Source organism: Halichoeres trimaculatus, unplaced genomic scaffold (assembly GCF_033239565.1).
Source record: "Halichoeres trimaculatus isolate MK-OKI-2021-1 unplaced genomic scaffold, fHalTri1.1 fHalTri1_scaffold_5, whole genome shotgun sequence".
Lineage (NCBI taxonomy): Eukaryota > Metazoa > Chordata > Actinopteri > Labriformes > Labridae > Halichoeres > Halichoeres trimaculatus.
In genome coordinates, this window is record NW_027437183.1 from 35,658,834 (window position 1) to 35,678,876 (window position 20,043).

A 20,043-nucleotide genomic window follows, 5' to 3' on the forward strand; every position below is an offset into this window, starting at 1 on the left:
GTTGTCGGGCTCGGGCCCTAATGATTTGGACAGAGAGCTGCAAGGCAAGCTTTTATGTTTGCTCCTCCCTTATTTTACATGAACTACCAATGTCCTTGCGGGAATATCCCACCTTCCACAGCGCGGGAAATATCAGTTCTGTGAGTAGTAGGTCACACACACATACATTCATTCCTCCCATTACCCCCCCCCCCCCCCCCCCCCCCTTGACATGTATCAACTCAAAAGAATCAACTCTGCACCTGCAGGTGTGGGAATCTAAGGTCACACATGTGTCACACAGAGACAGACAAGTTTTACACAGCCAAAACAGCTTGGGGTCAAATTGACCCCAGAGGATCACCGATGCGTGCAATATGTGTACAGCAAAATGAAAAAATATCATCATAATAATTTTATGCTAAATCAATAGTTCCCATTAAATTAGGAAAAGTCATGAAATATGAAGCCAAAATAAAAAAGTTAACTGTTATTTTTTTGAAGGATAAACACTGAATGGGGTCAAATTGACCCCAAAGATAACAGGAGGGTTAATGGAGAAGGCTGGCTGCTTGAATTTAATGGTGAATCTTGCAGCAAGAGTCTGCTGTTTTCCTATATAAACGGAGCACACAAAAAATTACAACTGATCAATGTCAATAATTAAAGCAGAGGCAAAAACATCTTGTCAAATAGTATTGAATTCCCATAGTGCTTATCAAAAACAACAACTATACACAGGCTTTTTATTCACATAAGTAGGCTTCTTGCCCTTTAGATATGAATCACCCATGCAAGTGAGGGACGCTGTCTGTCTTAACTCTGCATTCATGGGCATACTGCTTCACCAATTTCCAATAATAGTTTTTTTTAAATTGTGTTTTTATTTTACTAATTTTAATAAATATATTAGTATTTCTAAACCCTTACACAAAAAGGACCTCAACTTTTGAGAGTACCTGTATGCCATCCTTATTGTGTTTATTAAGTGTTATCACAACTGGGTAATCATGATCTGTTTCAGCAAAGTCATCTTCTGGATCCCATTCAACTGTATCTGCTTCATCTACTTCCAGAGCATCTTGGTCTACAGCTCCTGGACTGTTCAGAACAATGATTTCAAAGCTGGAATCAGGGACATCACTAGAAGGCTGGAGCCTATTCCAAACTCTTTCACTGTCATCATCATTGGTGTCTGACTCTGGGCCCAGGTCAATGTGGGTTTTCTTCATGTTCATCGGAGTGGAATGACTGGGATGCAATTCTTGTTGGCCTTGTGCCATCACAGTCTCAGATCGTGCTCTCTGTCTTTTCGATACAGGCGATCTCTGGAAATGCTGACTCTGCCACACACAAACAAATGTTTTCAGATTACAAACATGTCATACATGTGCACTCTCTTTTCATAAAGTTACCAAACTCTCTGTCCCTATCATAGTGGCTTAATTTATTCAAAATACAATTCCTGCAACCACAAACCTGTTCACTTATATCACTGTCAGATGAACGTCCATGATCCTGTAGAGCTGTGATTGAAACATCTGCATCACTGTAAGGTCCATGTTCAGTTATCTGTAAATCTCCTCCCTCATCGATGCTGACAAGTAACTCCTCAGACAGGGAGTCATCACTGTGGCCATCCACTTCAGATGAGGGCTGATCTGTTGAAGATGCTTCTTTTGTGCAAATATAAAATCTAAGCAGCTTCAATTTGGTTTTTTCATAAATGTCGCCAACTGTCTCATGTAAAAGATTCTGGTTTCTTTTAAAATCACAGACACTAAAGTTGAAGTCCTCCACTGGCCCTTTTGTTGAGTGTCCACCTTGGAAAAAGAGCTCTTTGCCGATATCCAAAATCTGAGCAACAGTTGTTTTCTCCACTGTTGCATGTCTTGTTCCGCCTCCATTTTTTGTCCTTACTTGATGATATTCATTACAGCTAAAGTGAAGCCACCCAATTTCGATTCTCCTGGAAGTCTTTACTCCTCCATGATTTCCGTATCTTGCCATGAATTCATTTTCCTTATGACCGGATGGACCAGATGGACCACATGGTGCTCCTCTTGTCTTTGACTTCATTTTCCGTGCCCCTATTTTATCCCTTAAATTCTGTAGAAGAGTCTCTTTATCAGTGGTGGTTTTTGTTTGTTGACAGAAAAATGGAATGGCTACTTGATCACCATATGATATGATATATTTTGCAATTTGTTCATCAGTCATTATGGATAGTACTGCCTTGTCAACCTGCGAACACAAACAAACATACAGACGCACAAACGAAAACACATTGGTCATATCTGGTCTTGACTTCTCGGGTGATGCTGTCATAAAAAATACAGCTGTTGCACACAAAGAAGCAGAGTTGGAAAACAGGTTTAGTTTACACATGTTGCACACTTGGACATAATAAATGGTTTCCAGGCGTGCATGGGTGTTTAGAAAACTTAACCGCAGCTGTCTGCAAACACAGAAACACAAGCACAGAAGTTCAACAGGGCTGCACTTCATCCTGGTGTGATTGACTTGCGTGCACTTGTGTATCCTAAAGACCCCTAAGCTGCCCCAAAATCCCTGTGTGAGCTTTGCCCATTTTAAACCACATATAGACTACTAAAAATATTACATGTACATAAGTGCATGAATAATTATCTTTCAACATCTCTGATATATGCAATACAAAATGACAAAACTTAACATGGCAGAGGGGGGTGTCTGTGTCCATATATGTGTTTCACATTATTATGGGTCCCACACCCATGTCCAGATCTACTGTGCTAAAAGATGATTTGGTTAGTTACCCCGGTGAAGTTAGTTTTAGGTTGGATATTCGTTGGATATTCGACAAACATTCACTGCCGACCAAACTGTGCCTTCCCACTTTTTATATCCAGGAATAGCAGCAGAAATGCGGTTCAGTTTACTCAGCACCTCGCTGTTATCATCCGGCTTTGAAATTAAGGGGCCGTCAATAAATTACCAATTAGAATCCACAATAAGGCAGATTTGCTTCAATAGCTTCCATGTCAAGTGACATATCATCCTGAAATCAGTCTTGAAAAATTGGAGCAACCAGACACACCCCTTTTTATTTGTAATTGGTCCTGCATTAAATTTCTGTTGAATTTTTTAGCAAAAATTGGATTCTTTTCTTCAATAGCTTCCATGTCAAGTGACAAATTATCCTGAAACCAATCTCGAAGAATTAAGATATATTGTAGCAACAAGACACACCCCTTTTCATTTATAATTTGGCCCTGTAAAAAATTTCTGTTGAATTTTTTAGCTAGAATTGGACTCTTTTATTCATTTCCATGTCAAGTGACCAATTATCCTGAAATCAATCTTGAAAGATTGAGGTGTAATGCAGCAACAAGACACACCCCTTTTTATTTGTATTTTGGTTCTGCACAACATTTCTGGGGAATTTTTTAGCAAAAAAATGGACTCTTTTCTTTAAAAGCTTCCATGTCAAGTGACCAATTATCCTGAAATCAGTCTTGAAGAATTGAGGTGTATTAAAGCAACAAGACACACCCCTTTTAATTTCTAATTTGGTCCTGTAACAAAAATTCTGTTGAATTTTTTAGCTAAAATTGGACTCTTTTCTTCAAAAGCCTCCATGTCGAAGGGACAAATTATCCTGTAATCAGTCTTGAAAAATCAGAGGAATTGAAGCAACAAGACACACCCCTTTTAATTTGTTATTGGTCCTGTAAAAAATTTCTGTAGAATGTTTAAGCCTTAATTGGACTCTTTTCTTCAAAAGCTTTTATGTCAAGTGACCAATTTTCCTAAAATCAGTCTTGAAATTTAGGTGTAATGAATTAACAAGACACAGCCCTTTTTATTTGTATTTTGGTTCTGCACAACATTTCTTTTGAATTTTTTAAGCAAAAATTCGACTCTTTTCTTCAATAGCTTCCATGTCAAGTGACCAACTATCCTGAATCTCGAAAAATTGAGATGTATCAAAGCAACAAGACACACCCCTTTTTATTGCTAATAAGTCCTGTAAAAATTATCTGTTTAATTATTTTGCAGAAAATTGGACTCCTATCTTCAATAGCTTTCATGTCTAGTGACCAATTATCCATGAAACTAATCTTGAAAAATTAAAGGAAATTAAAGCAACAAGACACACCCCTTTTATGTATAATTTGGTCCTGTAAAAATATTATGTTGAATTTTTAGCAAAAATTGGACTCTTTTATTCAATAGCTTCAATGTCAAGTGCCCAATTATCCTGAAATCAGTCTTAAAAACTTGAGGTGTAATGAATTAACAAGACGCACCCCTTTTTTTTGTATTTTGGTTCTTTCAAAAAATTTCTGTTGAATTTTTGAGCAAAAATTGTACTCTTTTCTTCAATAGCTTCCATCTCAAGTGCCTAATTATCCTGAAACCAATCTTGAAAAATTTACGGATATTAAAGCAACAGACACACCCGTTTTTATTTATATTTTGATCCTGTAAAAAAAATTTCTGTTGAATTTTTAAGCTAATATTGGACTCTTTTCTTCAATAGCTTCCATCTCAAGTGCCCAATTATCCTGGAACCAATCTTGAAAAATTAAAGGATATTAAAGCGTCAAGACAAACCCCTTTTTTATATCTAATAAGTCCTGTAAAAATTTTCTGTTGAATTGTTTTGCAAAAACTGGACTCTTTTCTTCAATAGCTTCCATGTCAAGTGCCCAATTTTCCTGAAATCAGTCTAAATAAATTGATGTGTAATGAAGCAACAAGACACAACCCTATTTGTCTGTGTTTTGGTCCTGCAAATCATTCTGTTGAATTTTTTTGCTAAAATTGGACTCTTTTCTTCAATAGCTTCCATGTCGAAGGGACCAATTATCCTGAAACCAATCTCGAAGATTGAGATGTATTGAAGCAACAAGACACACCCGTTTTTAATTAAATTTATTTTTATTTTAATTTAAGGCCACAATTGGACTCTTTTCTTCAATAGCTTAGTTTGATAGTTGCTTTAATACATCTCATTTTTCGAGATTGGTTTCAGGATAATTGGTCACTTCACATAAAAAGCTATTGAAAAAAAAGTGTCCAATTTTAGCTAAAAATTTCAACAGAAAAATTTTACAGGACTAAATTATAAATAATTTTACAGGACCAAATTATAAATAAAAAGGGGTGTGTCTTGATGCTTTAATTCCCCTTAATATTTAAGGATTGGTTTCAGGATAATTGGTCACTCAACATGGAAGCTATAGAAGATAAGAGTCCAATTTTTGCTAAAAAAATTCACCAGAAATGTTGTGCAGAACCAAAATACAAATAAAAAGGGGTTTGTCTTGTTGCTCCATTACACCTCAATTTTTAGAGACTGATTTCAGGATAATTGGTCACTTGACATGGAAGCTATTGAAGAAAAGAGTCCAATTTTTGCTAAAAAAGACAACAGAATTTTTTTACAAGACCAAATTTTAAATAAAAAGGGGTGTGTCTTGATGCTGTTGTTCCCCTCAATATTTCAAGATTGGTTTCAAACAATTGGTCCCTTAACATGGAAGCTATTGAAGAAGAGAGGCAAATTTTTGCTTAAAAAATTCACCAGAAATGTTGTGCAAAACAAAAATACAAATGAAAAGGGGTTTGTCTTGATGCTTCAATACACCTCAATTTTTAGAGACTGATTTCAGGATAATTGGTCACTTGACATAAAAGCTATTGAAGAAAAGAGTTGATTTAGCTAAAAAATTCAACATAATTTTTTTACAGGACCAAATTTTAAATAAAAAGGGGTGTGTCTTGATGCTGTTGTTCCCCTCAATATTTCAAGATTGGTTTCAAGATAATTGGTCCCTTGACATGGAAGCTATTGAAGATACGAGTCCAATAGTGCTAAAAAATTCAACAGAAATGTTGTGCAGAACAAAAATACAAATAAAAAGGATGTGTCTTGTTGCTTCAATACACCTCAATTTTTAGAGACTGATTTCAGGATAATTGGTCACTTGACATGGAAGCTATTTAAGAAAAAAGTCCAATTGTTGCATAATATTCAAAATTATTTGTTATTTTATTTTTGCAGGACCTATTACAAATAAAAAGGGATGTGTCTTGTTGCTTTAATACATCTCAATTTTTCGAGAAGCTTTCAGGATAATTGGTCCCTTGACATGGAAGCTATTGAAGAAAAGAGTCCAATAGTGCTAAAAAAATTCAACAGAAATGTTGTGCAGAACCAAAATATAAATAAATAGGGATGTGTCTTGTTGCTGCATTACACCTCAATTTTTCAAGACTGATTTCAGGATAATTGGTCACTTGACATGGAAGCTAATGAAGAAAAATGTCCAATTTTTGCTAAAAAATTCCACAGAATTTTTTTCACAGGACCAAATAAGAAAAAAAAAGGGATGTGTCATGTTCCTGCAATACATCTCAATTTTTCAACACTGAAATCAGGATAATTGGTCACTTGACATGGAAGCTATTGAAGAAAAGAGTCCAATTTAGGCTTAAAAATTCTACAGAACTTTTTTGCAGGACCAATTACAAATTAAAAGGGATGTGTCTTGTTGCTTTATTTTTCTCAGATTGTTCAAGACTGATTTCAGGGAAATTGGTCCCTTGACATGGAGGCTAATGAAGAAAAATGTCCAATTTTTGCTAAATAATTCAACCATTTTTTTTTCACAGGACCAAATTAGAAAAAAAAAAGGATGTGTCTTGTTGCTGCAATACAACTCAATTTTTCAAGACTGATTTCAGGACAATTGGTCCCTTGACATGGAAGCTATTGAAGAAAAGAGTCTATTTTTTGCTTAAAAAAAAATTCAACAGAAATTTTTTGCAGGACCAAAATACAAAAAAAAGGGGTGTGTCATGTTGCTGCATTACACCTCAATTTTTAAGACTGATTTCAGGGAAATTGGTCACTTGACATGGAGGCTATTGAAGAAAATCTGCCTTATTGTGGATTTTAATTGGTAATTTATTGACGGCCCCTTAATTTCAAAGCCGTATGATAACAGCGAGGTGCTGAGTAAACTTAACCGCATTTCTGCTGCTATTCCTGGATATTAAGAGTAGGACGGCACCCTTTGGTCGGGAGTGAATGTCTGTTGAATATCCAACCTAAAACTAACTTCACCGCGGTTAAAATTGGACACTTTTTTTCAATAGCTTTTTATGTGAAGTGACCAATTATCCTGAAACCAATCTCAAAAAATGAGATGTATTAAAGCAACTATCAAACTAAGCTATTGAAGAAAAGAGTCCAATTGTGGCCTTAAATTAAAATAAAAATAAATTTAAATAAAAACGGGTGTGTCTTGTTGCTTCAATACATCTCAATCTTCGAGATTGGTTTCAGGATAATTGGTCCCTTCGACATGGAAGCTATTGAAGAAAAGAGTCCAATTTTAGCAAAAAAATTCAACAGAATGTTTTGCAGGACCAAAACACAGACAAATAGGGGTGTGTCTTGTTGCTTCATTACACATCAATTTATTTAGACTGATTTCAGGAAAATTGGGCACTTGACATGGAAGCTATTGAAGAAAAGAGTCCAGTTTTTGCAAAACAATTCAACAGAAAATTTTTACAGGACTAATCAGAGATAAAAAGGGGTTTGTCTTGACGCTTTAATTTTTCAAGATTGGTTCCAGGATAATTGGGCACTTGAGATGGAAGCTATTGAAGAAAAGAGTCCAATTTAAGCTTAAAAATTCAACAGAATTTTTTTTTACAGGATCAAAATATAAATAAAAACTGGTGTGTCTGTTGTTTTAATATCCGTAAATTTTTCAAGATTGGTTTCAGGATAATTAGGCACTTGAGATGGAAGCTATTGAAGAAAAGAGTACAATTTTTGCTCAAAAATTCAACAGAAATTTTTTGGAAGAACCAAAATACAAAATAAAGGGGTGCGTCTTGTTAATTCATTACACCTCAAGTTTTTAAGACTGATTTCAGGATAATTGGGCACTTGACATGGAAGCTATTGAAGAAAAGAGTCCAATTTTTGCTAAAAAAAAGTCAACAGAATTTTTTTACAAGACCAAATTTTAAATAAAAAGGGGTGTGTCTTGATGCTGTTGTTCCCCTCAATATTTCAAGATTGGTTTCAAACAATTGGTCCCTTAACATGGAAGCTATTGAAGAAGAGAGGCCAATTTTTGCTTAAAAAATTCACCAGAAATGTTGTGCAGAACAAAAATACAAATAAAAAGGGGTTTGTCTTGTTGCTTCAATAAACCTCAATTTTTAGAGACTGATTTCAGGATAATTGGTCACTTGACATGGAAGCTATTTAAGAAAAAAGTCCAATTGTTGCATAATATTCAAAATTATTCATTTTTTTATTATTGCAGGACCTATTACAAATAAAAAGGGATGTGTCTTGTTGCTTTAATACATCTCAATTTTTCAAGAAGCTTTCAGGATAATTGGTCACTTGACATGGAAGCTATTGAAGAAAAGAGTCCAATTTTTGCTAAAAAATTCAACAGAAATTTTTTGCAGGACCAATTACAAATAAAAATGGGTGTGTCTTGTTGCTGATATTTCCCTCAATATTTCAATATTGGCCTAGGATAATTGGTCCCTTGACATGGAAGCTATTGAAGAAAAGAGTCTATTTTTTGCTAAAAAAAAAATTCAACAGAAATTTTTTGCAGGACCAAAATACAAAAAAATGGGGTGTGTCATGTTGCTGCATTACACCTCAATTTTTTGAAGACTGATTTCAGGAAAACTGGTCACTTGACATGGAAGCTAATGAAGAAAAGAGTCCAATTGTTGCAAAATAATTCAACAGAATTTTTTTCACAGGACCAAATTAGAAATTAAAAGGGATGTGTCTTGTTGCTTAAATACATCTCAATTTTTCGAGATTGGTTTCAGGATAATTGGTCACTTGACATGGAAGCTATTCAAGAAGAGAGTCCATTTTTTTCAAAATAATCAAACTGAAATTTTTACAGGACTTATTAGAAGTAAAAAGGGTGGTGTCCTGTTGCTTTAATACATCTCATTTTTTAGAGATGCTTTCAGGACAATTGGTCAATTGACATGGAAGCTATTGAAAAAAAGAGTCCAATTTTGGCTTAAAATTCAACTTTTTTTTTTTTGCAGGAGCAATTTCAAATAACAAGAGGTGTGTCTTGTTGCTTAAATACATCTCAATTTTTCAAGATTGGTTTCAGGATAATTGGTCACTTGACATGGAAGCTATTCAAGAAGAGAGTCCATTTTTTTCAAAATAATCAAACTGAAAATTTTCACAGGACTTATAAGAAATAAAAGGGTGGTGTCCTGTTGCTTTAATACATCTCATTTTTTAGAGATGCTTTCAGGACAATTGGTCAATTGACATGGAAGCTATTGAAAAAAAAGTGTCCAATTTTGGCTTAAAATTCAACTTTTTTTTTTTTTTGCAGGAGCAATTTCAAATAACAAGAGGTGTGTCTTGTTGCTTCAATATATCTTAATTATTCAAGATTGGTTTCAGGATAATTTGTCACTTGGCATGGAAGCTATTGAAGAAAAGAGTCCAATTAGCTTAAAAATTCAACAGAAAAATTTTACAGGACCAAATTACAAATAAAAAAGGATGTGTCTTGTTGCTTCAATACACCTCAATTTTCAAGACTGATTTTAGGAAGATAAGTTACTTGACATGGAGGCTATTGAACAAAAGAGTCCAATTTTTGGTTTCAAATTTAACAGAAAATAATTTTACAGGAATTATTAGAAAGAAAAAGGGGTGTGTCTTGTTGCTTTGATACATCTCAATTTTTCGAGATTCAGGATAGTTGGTCACTTGACATGGAAGCTATTGAAGAAAAGAGTCGAATTTTTGCTAAAAAAATTCAAAAGAAATGTTGTGCAGAACCAAAATACAAATAAAAAGGGCTGTGTCTTGTTAATTCATTCGTCTAAATTTCAAGACTGATTTTAGAAAAATTGGTCACTTGACATAAAAGCTTTTGAAGAAAAGGGTCCAATTAAGGCTTAAAAATTCTACAGAAATTTTTTACAGGACCAATTACAAATTAAAAGGGGTGTGGCTTGTTGCTTCAATTCCTCTGATTTTTCAAGACTGATTTCAGGATAATTGGTCCCTTCAACATGGAGGCTTTTGAAGAAAAGAGTCCAATTTTAGCTAAAAAATTCAACTGAATTTTTTTTACAGGACCAAATTAGAAATTAAAAGGGATGTGTCTTGTTGCTTTAATACACCTCAATTCTTCAAGACTGATTTCAGGACAATTGGTCACTTGACATGGAAGCTTTTAAAGAAAAGAGTCCATTTTTTTGCTAAAAAATTCACCAGAAATGTTGTGCAGAACCGAAATACAAATAAAAAGGGGTGTGTCTTGTTGCTGCATTACACCTCAATCTTTCAAGATTGATTTCAGGATAATTGGTCACTTGACATGGAAATGAATAAAAGAGTCCAATTTTAGCTAAAAAATTCAACAGAATTTTTTTACAGGGCCAAATTATAAATGAAAAGGGGTGTGTCTTGTTGCTACAATATATCTGAATTCTTCGAGATTGGTTTCAGGATAATTTGTCACTTGACATGGAAGCTATTGAAGAAAAGAATCCAATTTTTGCTAAAAAATTCAACAGAAATTTAATGCAGGACCAATTACAAATAAAAAGGGGTGTGTCTGGTTGCTCCAATTTTTCAAGACTGATTTCAGGATAATATGTCACTTGACATGGAAGCTATTGAAGCAAATCTGCCTTATTGTGGATTCTAATTAGTAATTTATTGAAGGCCCCTTAATTTCAAAGCCGGATGATAACAGCGAGGTGCTGAGTAAACTTAACCGCATTTCTGCTGCTATTCCTGGATATAAAAAGTGGGAAGGCACAGTTTGGTCGGCAGTGAATGTTTGTCGAATATCCAATGAATATCCAACCTAAAACTAACTTCACCGCGGTACTGATTTCAGGATAATTGGTCACTTGACATGGAAGCTATTGAAGAAAAGAGTTGATTTTAGCTAAAAAATTCAACAGAATTTTTTTTACAGGACCAAATTTTAAATAAAAAGGGGTGTGTCTTGATGCTGTTGTTCCCCTCAATATTTCAAGATTGGTTTCAAGATAATTGGTCCCTTAACATGGAAGCTATTGAAGAAGAGAGGCCAATTTTTGCTAAAAAATTCACCAGTAATGTTGTGCAGAACAAAAATACAAATAAAAAGGGGTTTGTCTTGTTGCTTCAATACACCTCAATTTTTAGAGACTGATTCCGGGATAATTGGTCACTTGACATGGAAGCTATTTAGGAAAAAAGTCCAATCGTTGCATAATATTCAAAATTATTTATTATTTTATTTTTGCAGGACCTATTACAAATAAAAAGGCATGTGTCTTGTTGCTTTAATACATCTCAATTTTTCGAGAAGCTTTCAGGATAATTGGTCCCTTGACATGGAAGCTATTGAAGATACGAGTCCAATAGTGCTAAAAAATTCACCAGAAATGTTGTGCAGAACCAAAATATAAATAAATAGGGATGTGTCTTGTTGCTGCATTACACCTCATTTTTTCAAGACTGATTTCAGGATAATTGGTCACTTGACATGGAAGCTAATGAAGAAAAATGTCCAATTTTTGCTAAAAAATTCCACAGAATTTTTTTCACAGGACCAAATTAGAAAAAAAAAGGGATGTGTCATGTTCCTGCAATACATCTCAATTTTTCAAGACTGATATCAGGATAATTGGTCACTTTACATGGAAGCTATTGATGAAAAGAGTCCAATTTAGGCTTAAAAATTCTACAGAACTTTTTTGCAGGACCAATTACATATTAAAAGGGGTCTGTCTTGTTGCTTTATTTTTCTCAGATTGTTCAAGACTGATTTCAGGGAAATTGGTCCCTTGACATGGAGGCTAATGAAGAAAAATGTCCAATTTTTGCTAAATAATTCAACAATTTTTTTTTCACAGGACCAAATTAGAAAAAAAAAGGGATGTGTCTTGTTGCTGCAATACAACTCAATTTTTCAAGACTGATTTCAGGACAATTGGTCCCTTGACATGGAAGCTATTGAAGAAAAGAGTCTATTTTTTGCTTAAAAAAAAATTCAACAGAATTTTTTTGCAGGACCAAAATTACAAAAAAAAAAGGGGTGTGTCATGTTGCTGCATTACACCTCAATTTTTTGAAGACTGATTTCAGGAAAACTGGTCACTTGACATGGAAGCTAATGAAGAAAAGTGTCCAATTGTTGCAAAATAATTCAACAGAATTTTTTTCACAGGACCAAATTAGAAATAAAAAGGGATGTGTCTTGTTGCTTAAATACATCTCAATTTTTCGAGATTGGTTTCAGGATAATTGGTCACTTGGCATGGAAGCTATTCAAGAAGAGAGTCCATTTTTTTCAAAATAATCAAACCGAAATTTTTTACAGGACTTATTAGAAATAAAAAGGGTGGTGTCCTGTTGCTTTAATACATCTCATTTTTTAGAGTTGCTCTCAGGACAATTGGTCACTTGACATGGAAGCTATTGAAAAAAAGAGTCCAATTTTGGCTTAAAATTCAACTTTTTTTTTTTTGCAGGAGCAATTTCAAATAACAAGGGGTGTGTCTTGTTTCTTCAATATATCTTAATTATTTAAGATTGGTTTCAGGATAATTTGTCACTTGACATGGAAGCTAATGAAGAAAAGAGTCCAATTTGTGCCAAAAATTTCAACAGAAAAATTTTACAGGACCAAATTACAAATAAAAAAGGATGTGTCTTGTTGCTTCAATACACCTCAATTTTCAAGACTGATTTTAGGAAGATAAGTTACTTGACATGGAGGCTATTGAACAAAAGAGTCCAATTTTTGGTTTCAAATTTAACAGAAAATTTTTGCAGGAATTATTAGAAAGAAAAAGGGGTGTGTCTTGTTTCTTTAATACATCTCAATTTTATTGAGATTGGTATCAGGATAATTGGTCACATGACATGGAAGCTATGGAAGAAAAGAGTCTAATTTTTGCTAAAAATTCAACAGAAAGTTTTTGCAGGACCAATTACAAATAAAAAGGGATGTGTCTTGTTGCTTCAATACACCTCAATTTTCAAGACTGATTTCAGGGAAATTGGTCACTTGACATGGAGGCTATTGAAGAAAATCTGCCTTATTGTGGATTTTAATTGGTAATTTATTGACGGCCCCTTAATTTCAAAGCCGGATGATAACAGCGAGGTGCTGAGTAAACTGAACCGCATTTCTGCTGCTATTCCTGGATATTAAGAGTAGGAAGGCACAGTTTGGTCGGCAGTGAATGTCTGTTGAATATCCAACCTAAAACTAACTTCACCGCGGTTGGTTAGTTTGAGTTGACTGGGTGTAATTTGTTCTGTAAATGTAAACAGCCCTGCTAATATTAACGCATTTAATACTTACTGGAGGAATGTGTTAACTTTAATGCAGAGTTCTTAGGTTCTGGTCCTGGAGAGCCACCTTCTTTAGCTGTTATTAGGCATCTTGTATTCCAACACCTGATTTGAGTGACCTGCTTGTTATAGACCTACTGTCGTGTCTCAGCTGATTGATAACGAGAACTGAAAACGGATATCATGTTTGAAATCCGCAGAGAGGCTTCTTCGGAACCAGAACTTTAGAAGCCCGTTTAATGTTTAAGCAAAATATATTATTTGTTGATGAGTCGAATTGCCTGCAAATTATTATTGTTCTCTTTATTATGTGCGGTATACCGCGTAACCACAGCAACCACTCCTGGCAGAGATAGAAGACACAAGGTTCGCCATAACATGCATAAAATTGACAGCAGCTAGATATTAGTTGATCAACATTCCAAACTCTGAGATGCCGAGTGAACGCAAAACATTTGAACTCATTTTCTGCTCACCTTGTCTCTTTCCATGCGCATGATGTCCTCGTTTGGGACGCCCCTCGATCGCAAATATTGCTTCAAATCCTCCTCCATGACTTTCTTTCAAAAAAAGTGCCTAAATGAACCACCCATTCCACTCCTGTTCCAGCTTAAGTGAATTGACCCGAAAGTAGATAAACTGACCAATCACAATTGAGATAGCGTTTGCGAGTTCTCGCAATTGCGGGATCTCGCAAAAGTATTGCGGGATCTCGAAAAGAAAGCCCCCCCCCCTCCATGTCCCCTTAGGGGCTCCGTATTAAAGAACGCGTCCTGGCTAGACATATATATATATATATATATATATATATATATATATATATATATATATATATATATATATATATATATATATATATATATATATATATATTTATATATATATATATATATATATTTATATATATATATATATATATATATATATATATATATATATATATATATATATATATATATAATTATTTATGGTTGTGGTATTTAGTTATTTAAAAAACCGGGAGAGGTTTCTCGGTTACTCTCAAAGTTTGACAAAACAAATCTGAGAGTATATAAATACTATCATGCCCCAATAACGAGTCCCCTTTTTTTGATGTAATGCGGTGGCCTGAGGCTGAGCGTTACAACTGTACACACAAACCTGAAAACCTCACACACAAAATGCTGAACCTGACACTCCCTTGTCAAGATGACTCTTTGCCAATGAAATCTCTTAACTGTTCACAAAATGGAACTCATGTTCTCATTTGGTACACACAGCCAAACCATGCCAAACCGTGCTGGACTGAACCGAAATGCTTGGTGGGAACACAGCTTAAGGCAAACAGGAAAACAGACAATAAAAATGTTACTTAAGCCAAAACTGATGAACATAAACAAATAGAAATCAATGAGAAGACAATCATATTGGGCTGTTTTTTGTTTTTGTTTTTATTACAAATCCAGGTCTTTAATCCCGTTTTCCATTTAATTTAATCCAAAAAAAAAAAAAAAAAAAAAAAAAAAAAACACCTTAACATCAGGGCTCAGCTTATTGTTATTATGGCCAAAACCAGCTCCTCTATCAATAACTGAACAGAAAAAAGCAGAAGATAAAAAGTCATTGAAAAAGATAAAATGCCTGTACAATCCACTTATTCAGACTTTAGGTGTTCCTGAATGTATAACTAGTGATAAGAAATTCAAAGGCACACGTCTTTAGATATGACTTTAAAACCATCAAGTGGTTCCACTTACACCTGCTTTAGATTCCTTTTTTAAGACTTTATATTATTCACATATTGCAGCTTCTATTCTACACAGGAACATTACATGTCAGGGAAATTAAATCAGCAGGTGACCTTTACACCTTGTGCACCATGCCTCTGTGAGCAGCAGGGGGCAGTGTATAATCACGGCAGCATGCCTTGGAAAAGGAACTGCATGATGTCATGCTTTCAGAGCAGCACCTTCGGGTGTGAGATGTCGCTGTGCACCGCAATTAATGAACCCGTTAAAGGTGAGTCTTTTGGGGAGGGGGTTGTATCTCACATATTCTGTAAAATCTGTATGGACAGTAATATTTCTTCTTTAGTAAACTACATCAGTTTAAACTGATCAATGATCCTTTGCTGTAAATTCAGTGCTGAATTAATTTACTGTCACTGGTCAGAATGTGATAGAACAGGTTGAACACTTTTAAAGATCAGTGGTGTCATATCTAATGTGTCATCACTGAGCTGTCTGCGTCTATAAATGTGCTCCTGCTCCATATTTCCCTGATATAACAAAGACTGAACAAAAAGCCATCAACATCAAGTCCACTCCAAAACTTGAAGAGGTTTGGATTTGTCTGGTTCTTCCTGATGGAGTCAATGAATGGGGGAGGAGAGGGGGAGAGGAACAGAGGTTGTCTGTGTCCTGTAGCTCCAACTTGTCTCTAAAGAGAGGAACATTTGGTGAACAGACACTTTGATTCTTTGCTTTTATTACAAGAAACAGAATTTGAACATGGACTTGTCTCTTCACATTGTTCAGTTTATTGTCTCATGCTTCAGCTTTCAGGAGAGGAGCTGATGATCACTGGCGCCCTCTGGTGACAGAAAGTCCTCACTGCAGCTTCACTCTGTTCCAGCATCAACGTGCATCAACGTGCAGCTCAGCTGTGTCAAAAGCAGGAATCTTCATCACTGAGTGTTTTCATGAGTCCACACAGACTGTGGGCCTGACCTTTGACCTCGTGTGTAAGTTTTCAGAGAGAAGATGGTCTCCTCCAATCCATGTCCAGAGTCCAGAGGTGGTCTGAAGACTGTGACAGCTCAGCAGGTTCTCAGAGCCCACCTTGGGTCCAGGTGTGTTAGTGGACCTGTGTGTATCCAGTGGGTGTAAATCTGGTTTCTTCTCAGGGAGCACTAATCAGGCTTTAAAGGTGATACCAGCTTAAAAACAGACTCAGATCACTTCTGAAGGTCTGAGAGCTCTTTGAACCAGTTTGGACTGAAGTCAGGGATCAGGTCCTGACTCTAAACCTGGTCTAGGGTGGACTGTGAGTCTGTGAAGTCCTGGTGCATCATTTGAATGTGTCTCTTCTCCTCTCTGTCTCTGCCTCACCCTGAGGCCTGCTGTCTCTGGATTTGTTTGGATCCGTTTGTTTGAATTCAAGTCCTAAAGCTCTAAACTCAGCTGGACTTGGTTCTGACTGATCCTGGTCTGAGGGACACGCTTCCACCCTGGGCAGCTCCAGCTCTGTTTGACAGAAGAACAAAGCTTGAAGATTCCCATCATCCATGTCTTGTAAAGAAGGGGAGTCAGTTTGAGGAGGAGGAGGAGGAGGAGGAGGAGGAGAAGCTGAGGTGTGTGGCAGGAGCTCCTTAAAGTGTGACCTCTGTGCTGAGCACAAACAGCTCTTTACCAAGATCAAGTCTTTTCTTGATTTCATGTTTCATTTCTACTGGAGGCTGAAATCAACTCCAACATTCAAACACTAACTCTGTTTTTCTCTCCCACGCTCTGCTTCAAGCTGACACAAGTTAACAGATGAAGAACCAACAGATTACAGTCAGTATGAGCACTTTTCAACCTCTGACCTCAAACAGCTGATCAGCTGCTCCTCTGCTCCAAGTCCACACAGGTGTGTGAGCAGGTAAGCAGAGAGCAGCTGTTCTCTGAGGCCCCGTCTACACGACAACGTCTTATCTAAAAACACTAAAACGCAGTGATTTTGTACAAAGACAGTCAGCAGATTCAGCAGTACATGCACAGAACAGTAGTCCCCAACGATTGTAACAACAGTGCTGTTGGACTGTTTTATGCGCGCAACGGTGTCGTCAGTGTTTCAGAAAAATCCCTCCCTGGAGGCCGTTTTCAAAAGTTTGCGTTTTAGGTCGGCCGTTACCGTGTAGACGCGAGGCCAAAACGCAACAGAACTTTTGCGTTTCACCCTAAAATTGTTGTTGTGACAACGGCCTCTGAGCTCTTCACACTCAGACCGTCCCTTCATCAGCAGCTGAAATCCTCCATCAGAAGAGAACGGGATGACCTTTGACCTTCAGACTCCACAAAGTTTTCTCCAATCCAGAACAGCTCCATCAGAGATCAGGAATGAAAAGAGAAAGAGTTCAAAGAGTTGAAGAAAAATCCTCCAGAAATGAGTCTGAGAGTTTACACTTCAACATCAACATTTATTGTTTGACAGAGCAGAGAACAAAGATCTTCATCCCTCCTCTCCTCTGTCAGCTCATGTGACTCTCAGCTGGAGTGTCTCCATTCAAACACTCTTCTTCCTCACATTCAAACATTTACAGTCAAGTTTACATCTCTCTCATGACAACATCAATAAAACCAATAAATACAGAACAGTCAGAGCTGAGCTGAAGCCTTCATCACAATAATCCTTAGATAACACAAATACAAACAAGACTTCCTATCAATGATGAGCATCTAAACAGAGCAAACAGAGTTGAAGCACAGAGCAGAGGAATCTTCATATGAACAGCTGTGTTTCTCTCAGAGCCAGCTTCAGCTCTGATTGTTGTTATCCAGCAGCAGTGTTTTTCTTTGTTCTTTTCTGAGCAATAAGAGAAATGAAAATCACTTTGACACAGAGCTTCTTAGACTGACTTAGAAACTCACTGTGGACACAAAGCTGGAGTCTCCAGGCTCTGTGCTGAGCTTTAGACATCTCAGGGTCTCTGTCTCCATCATTAATGCAAAGTACTTTAAGGTCAGGACGAGGATCACTAAAAGTTAAGAACAAACAACAACATCACAGCTATTATCAGTTTTTGTTGCCAGGAGAGAGACATCCTTCCTGGACCCCCTGAGTCTGGTTTCTCAGCTTCAGTGCTACAGGGGATCTGGTTCTTGGCTGGTCCAGTAGTAGAGGGGATCTGGTTCCTGGCTGGTCCAGTAGTAGAGGGGGTCTGGTTCCTGGCTGGTCCAGTAGTAGAGGGGGTCTGGTTCCTGGCTGCTGTAGAGAGACCAACAGATCAGAGTCAGAAAGAAAAAGTCAGTGACTGGAGATAAACTCTAAAATGTCCTCAACAGGAAATCAGAGCAGCCCTTTTCTCTCAGGTTCTTCTTCTTCCTCTCTGACGACGTCTTTGTCTCTCTGGATTCATCCTCTCAAATGTTAGCCGCTGATCTCTGAACCTGAGCTGATTTGATTTTTCTTTGTCTCCACAAACGTCTGTGTGGAATCATGAAAACACTCAGGGATGGAGAATCCTGCTTTGACACACAGCTGAGCTGCACATTGATGCTGAAACAGTGTGAGCTCCAGGCTGAACACAACCAACACACTTGAAGAGCTGTGTGAAGCTGCAGTGAGGACTTTCTGTCTCTAGAGGGCGCCCTTCATCCTCATTTCAAAATGATGTTCAGCAGAGTCTTATATCCTCTGTGTGCTCTCCTCATTCACGGTTACAAAACACCATCACAACAAAAAGTATTTTCCTGTAAAATAACGGTATTTTTTGCAGAACTCTTTGCATTGTCACTATATTGAAGGTGTCTGACCGTAATAATTTAGGAAAAATCTGTCAAAATGCTATTTTTATCAAAAATTACATATTAATACTGTAAATCTGCAGACATTTATCTTTAGTTTTATGCACAGTTTGTTTTTATACATTACAAATTTGCTGTTGTACATGGAAAAAATAGTATTTTCATATGAAGTTACTGTAGATTGATTTGACTGTAATTTTACAGTATCTGTCTGAAAACTTTGCTGCCAGTCCCTTTACTGTTTTTTAGTTATTTTACAGTGTACTTGAAAAGTACAAATGCTGCCATGTTGAGTCTACAAGGAATAAAATGATCCTCTATTTCAAAGTTTACAAGTGGTACTGACATGATTCAAATCTAAGTGTTTTTTTAATCACTATGAAACAGGTCTGATGTATTTAGATTGATATTTTCACCAATACAAATAGCTCCAAGGGTATCTAGGAGTGCAAATTGTAAGCATGTGCTTTATCTATGTTACAATTGTGAGGGGGTCCTTGAAATGTTTCTCACCTGTGAGGGGTCCCTGGCCCAAAAAAGTTGGAGAACCCCTGCTCTGGCTCTCTGTTGCTTGTGCTTCTCTGTCTGTGTGGCCCTCATGGTTGGGATTGGTCAGCTGCCGCCTTCGCAGCTCTTGATGAGAAAAACCTGGGTTGAGTTACTGTGTTACAGGTTTTCACAGTTCTTCACACACAACAATGGATAATTTGGCACAGTTTGAAAAACCCTCACGTCATGTACCAATCGCTCGGCCCATTTTGACACATCTAAACACTCCCTTATCTGCATCAGACTCTGACTTTCCTTCTTTACACTCTGATGTCAATTACACATCACCTTGTTGTCAAAGCTGTACATGCAATGGTCAGTTCTTGCACACTCACACACACGTGTGATCACTCTTATCACACACACGTGTGATAAGAGTGAGAGGAGGAAGAGGAAGAAAAAGAGGAGGAGATGGAGGAGGAGGAGGGCAATAATTTGGAATCAGATCCTAACCACGATTGTTGACCATGTTCTGAATCATGGTCTGAGCATTAGAGAGACGGGCCTGAGAGTCCAGCCAAACCTCAGCCGTTTCATCGTGGCTGGACTCATCAGGACCTTCAGAGTAGAGAACAGGTACCACAGGAAATCTATTTGCCTTGTGTCCTCTGTGTGTGATGTTTAATGTTTGAAGATGTGGGC

The 20,043-nt window shown here is 36.7% G+C and overlaps 2 protein-coding genes across 2 annotated transcripts in view; both read right to left on the bottom strand.

Annotated features, from left to right (window-relative positions):
• The window catches only part of LOC141790176 (uncharacterized), a 45,896-nt gene extending 26,173 nt beyond the window's left edge, over positions 1 to 19,723 (bottom strand). The window contains exon 1 of the mRNA XM_074669858.1: positions 19,366 to 19,723. The gene's annotated coding sequence lies outside the window, so the exon portion shown is untranslated. The remainder of the gene's footprint in view (positions 1 to 19,365) is intronic.
• Positions 502 to 13,969, bottom strand: LOC141790358 (uncharacterized). Its single transcript, XM_074670181.1, has 4 exons — positions 13,843 to 13,969; positions 1,459 to 2,223; positions 939 to 1,322; positions 502 to 594 (listed from the first exon to the last, which is right to left on the bottom strand). Exons 1-4 carry the CDS (start codon positions 13,918 to 13,920, stop codon positions 502 to 504), a joined length of 1,320 nt encoding a protein of 439 aa, XP_074526282.1. The 5' UTR covers positions 13,921 to 13,969.
• Positions 19,724 to 20,043: the final 320 nt, after the last annotated feature.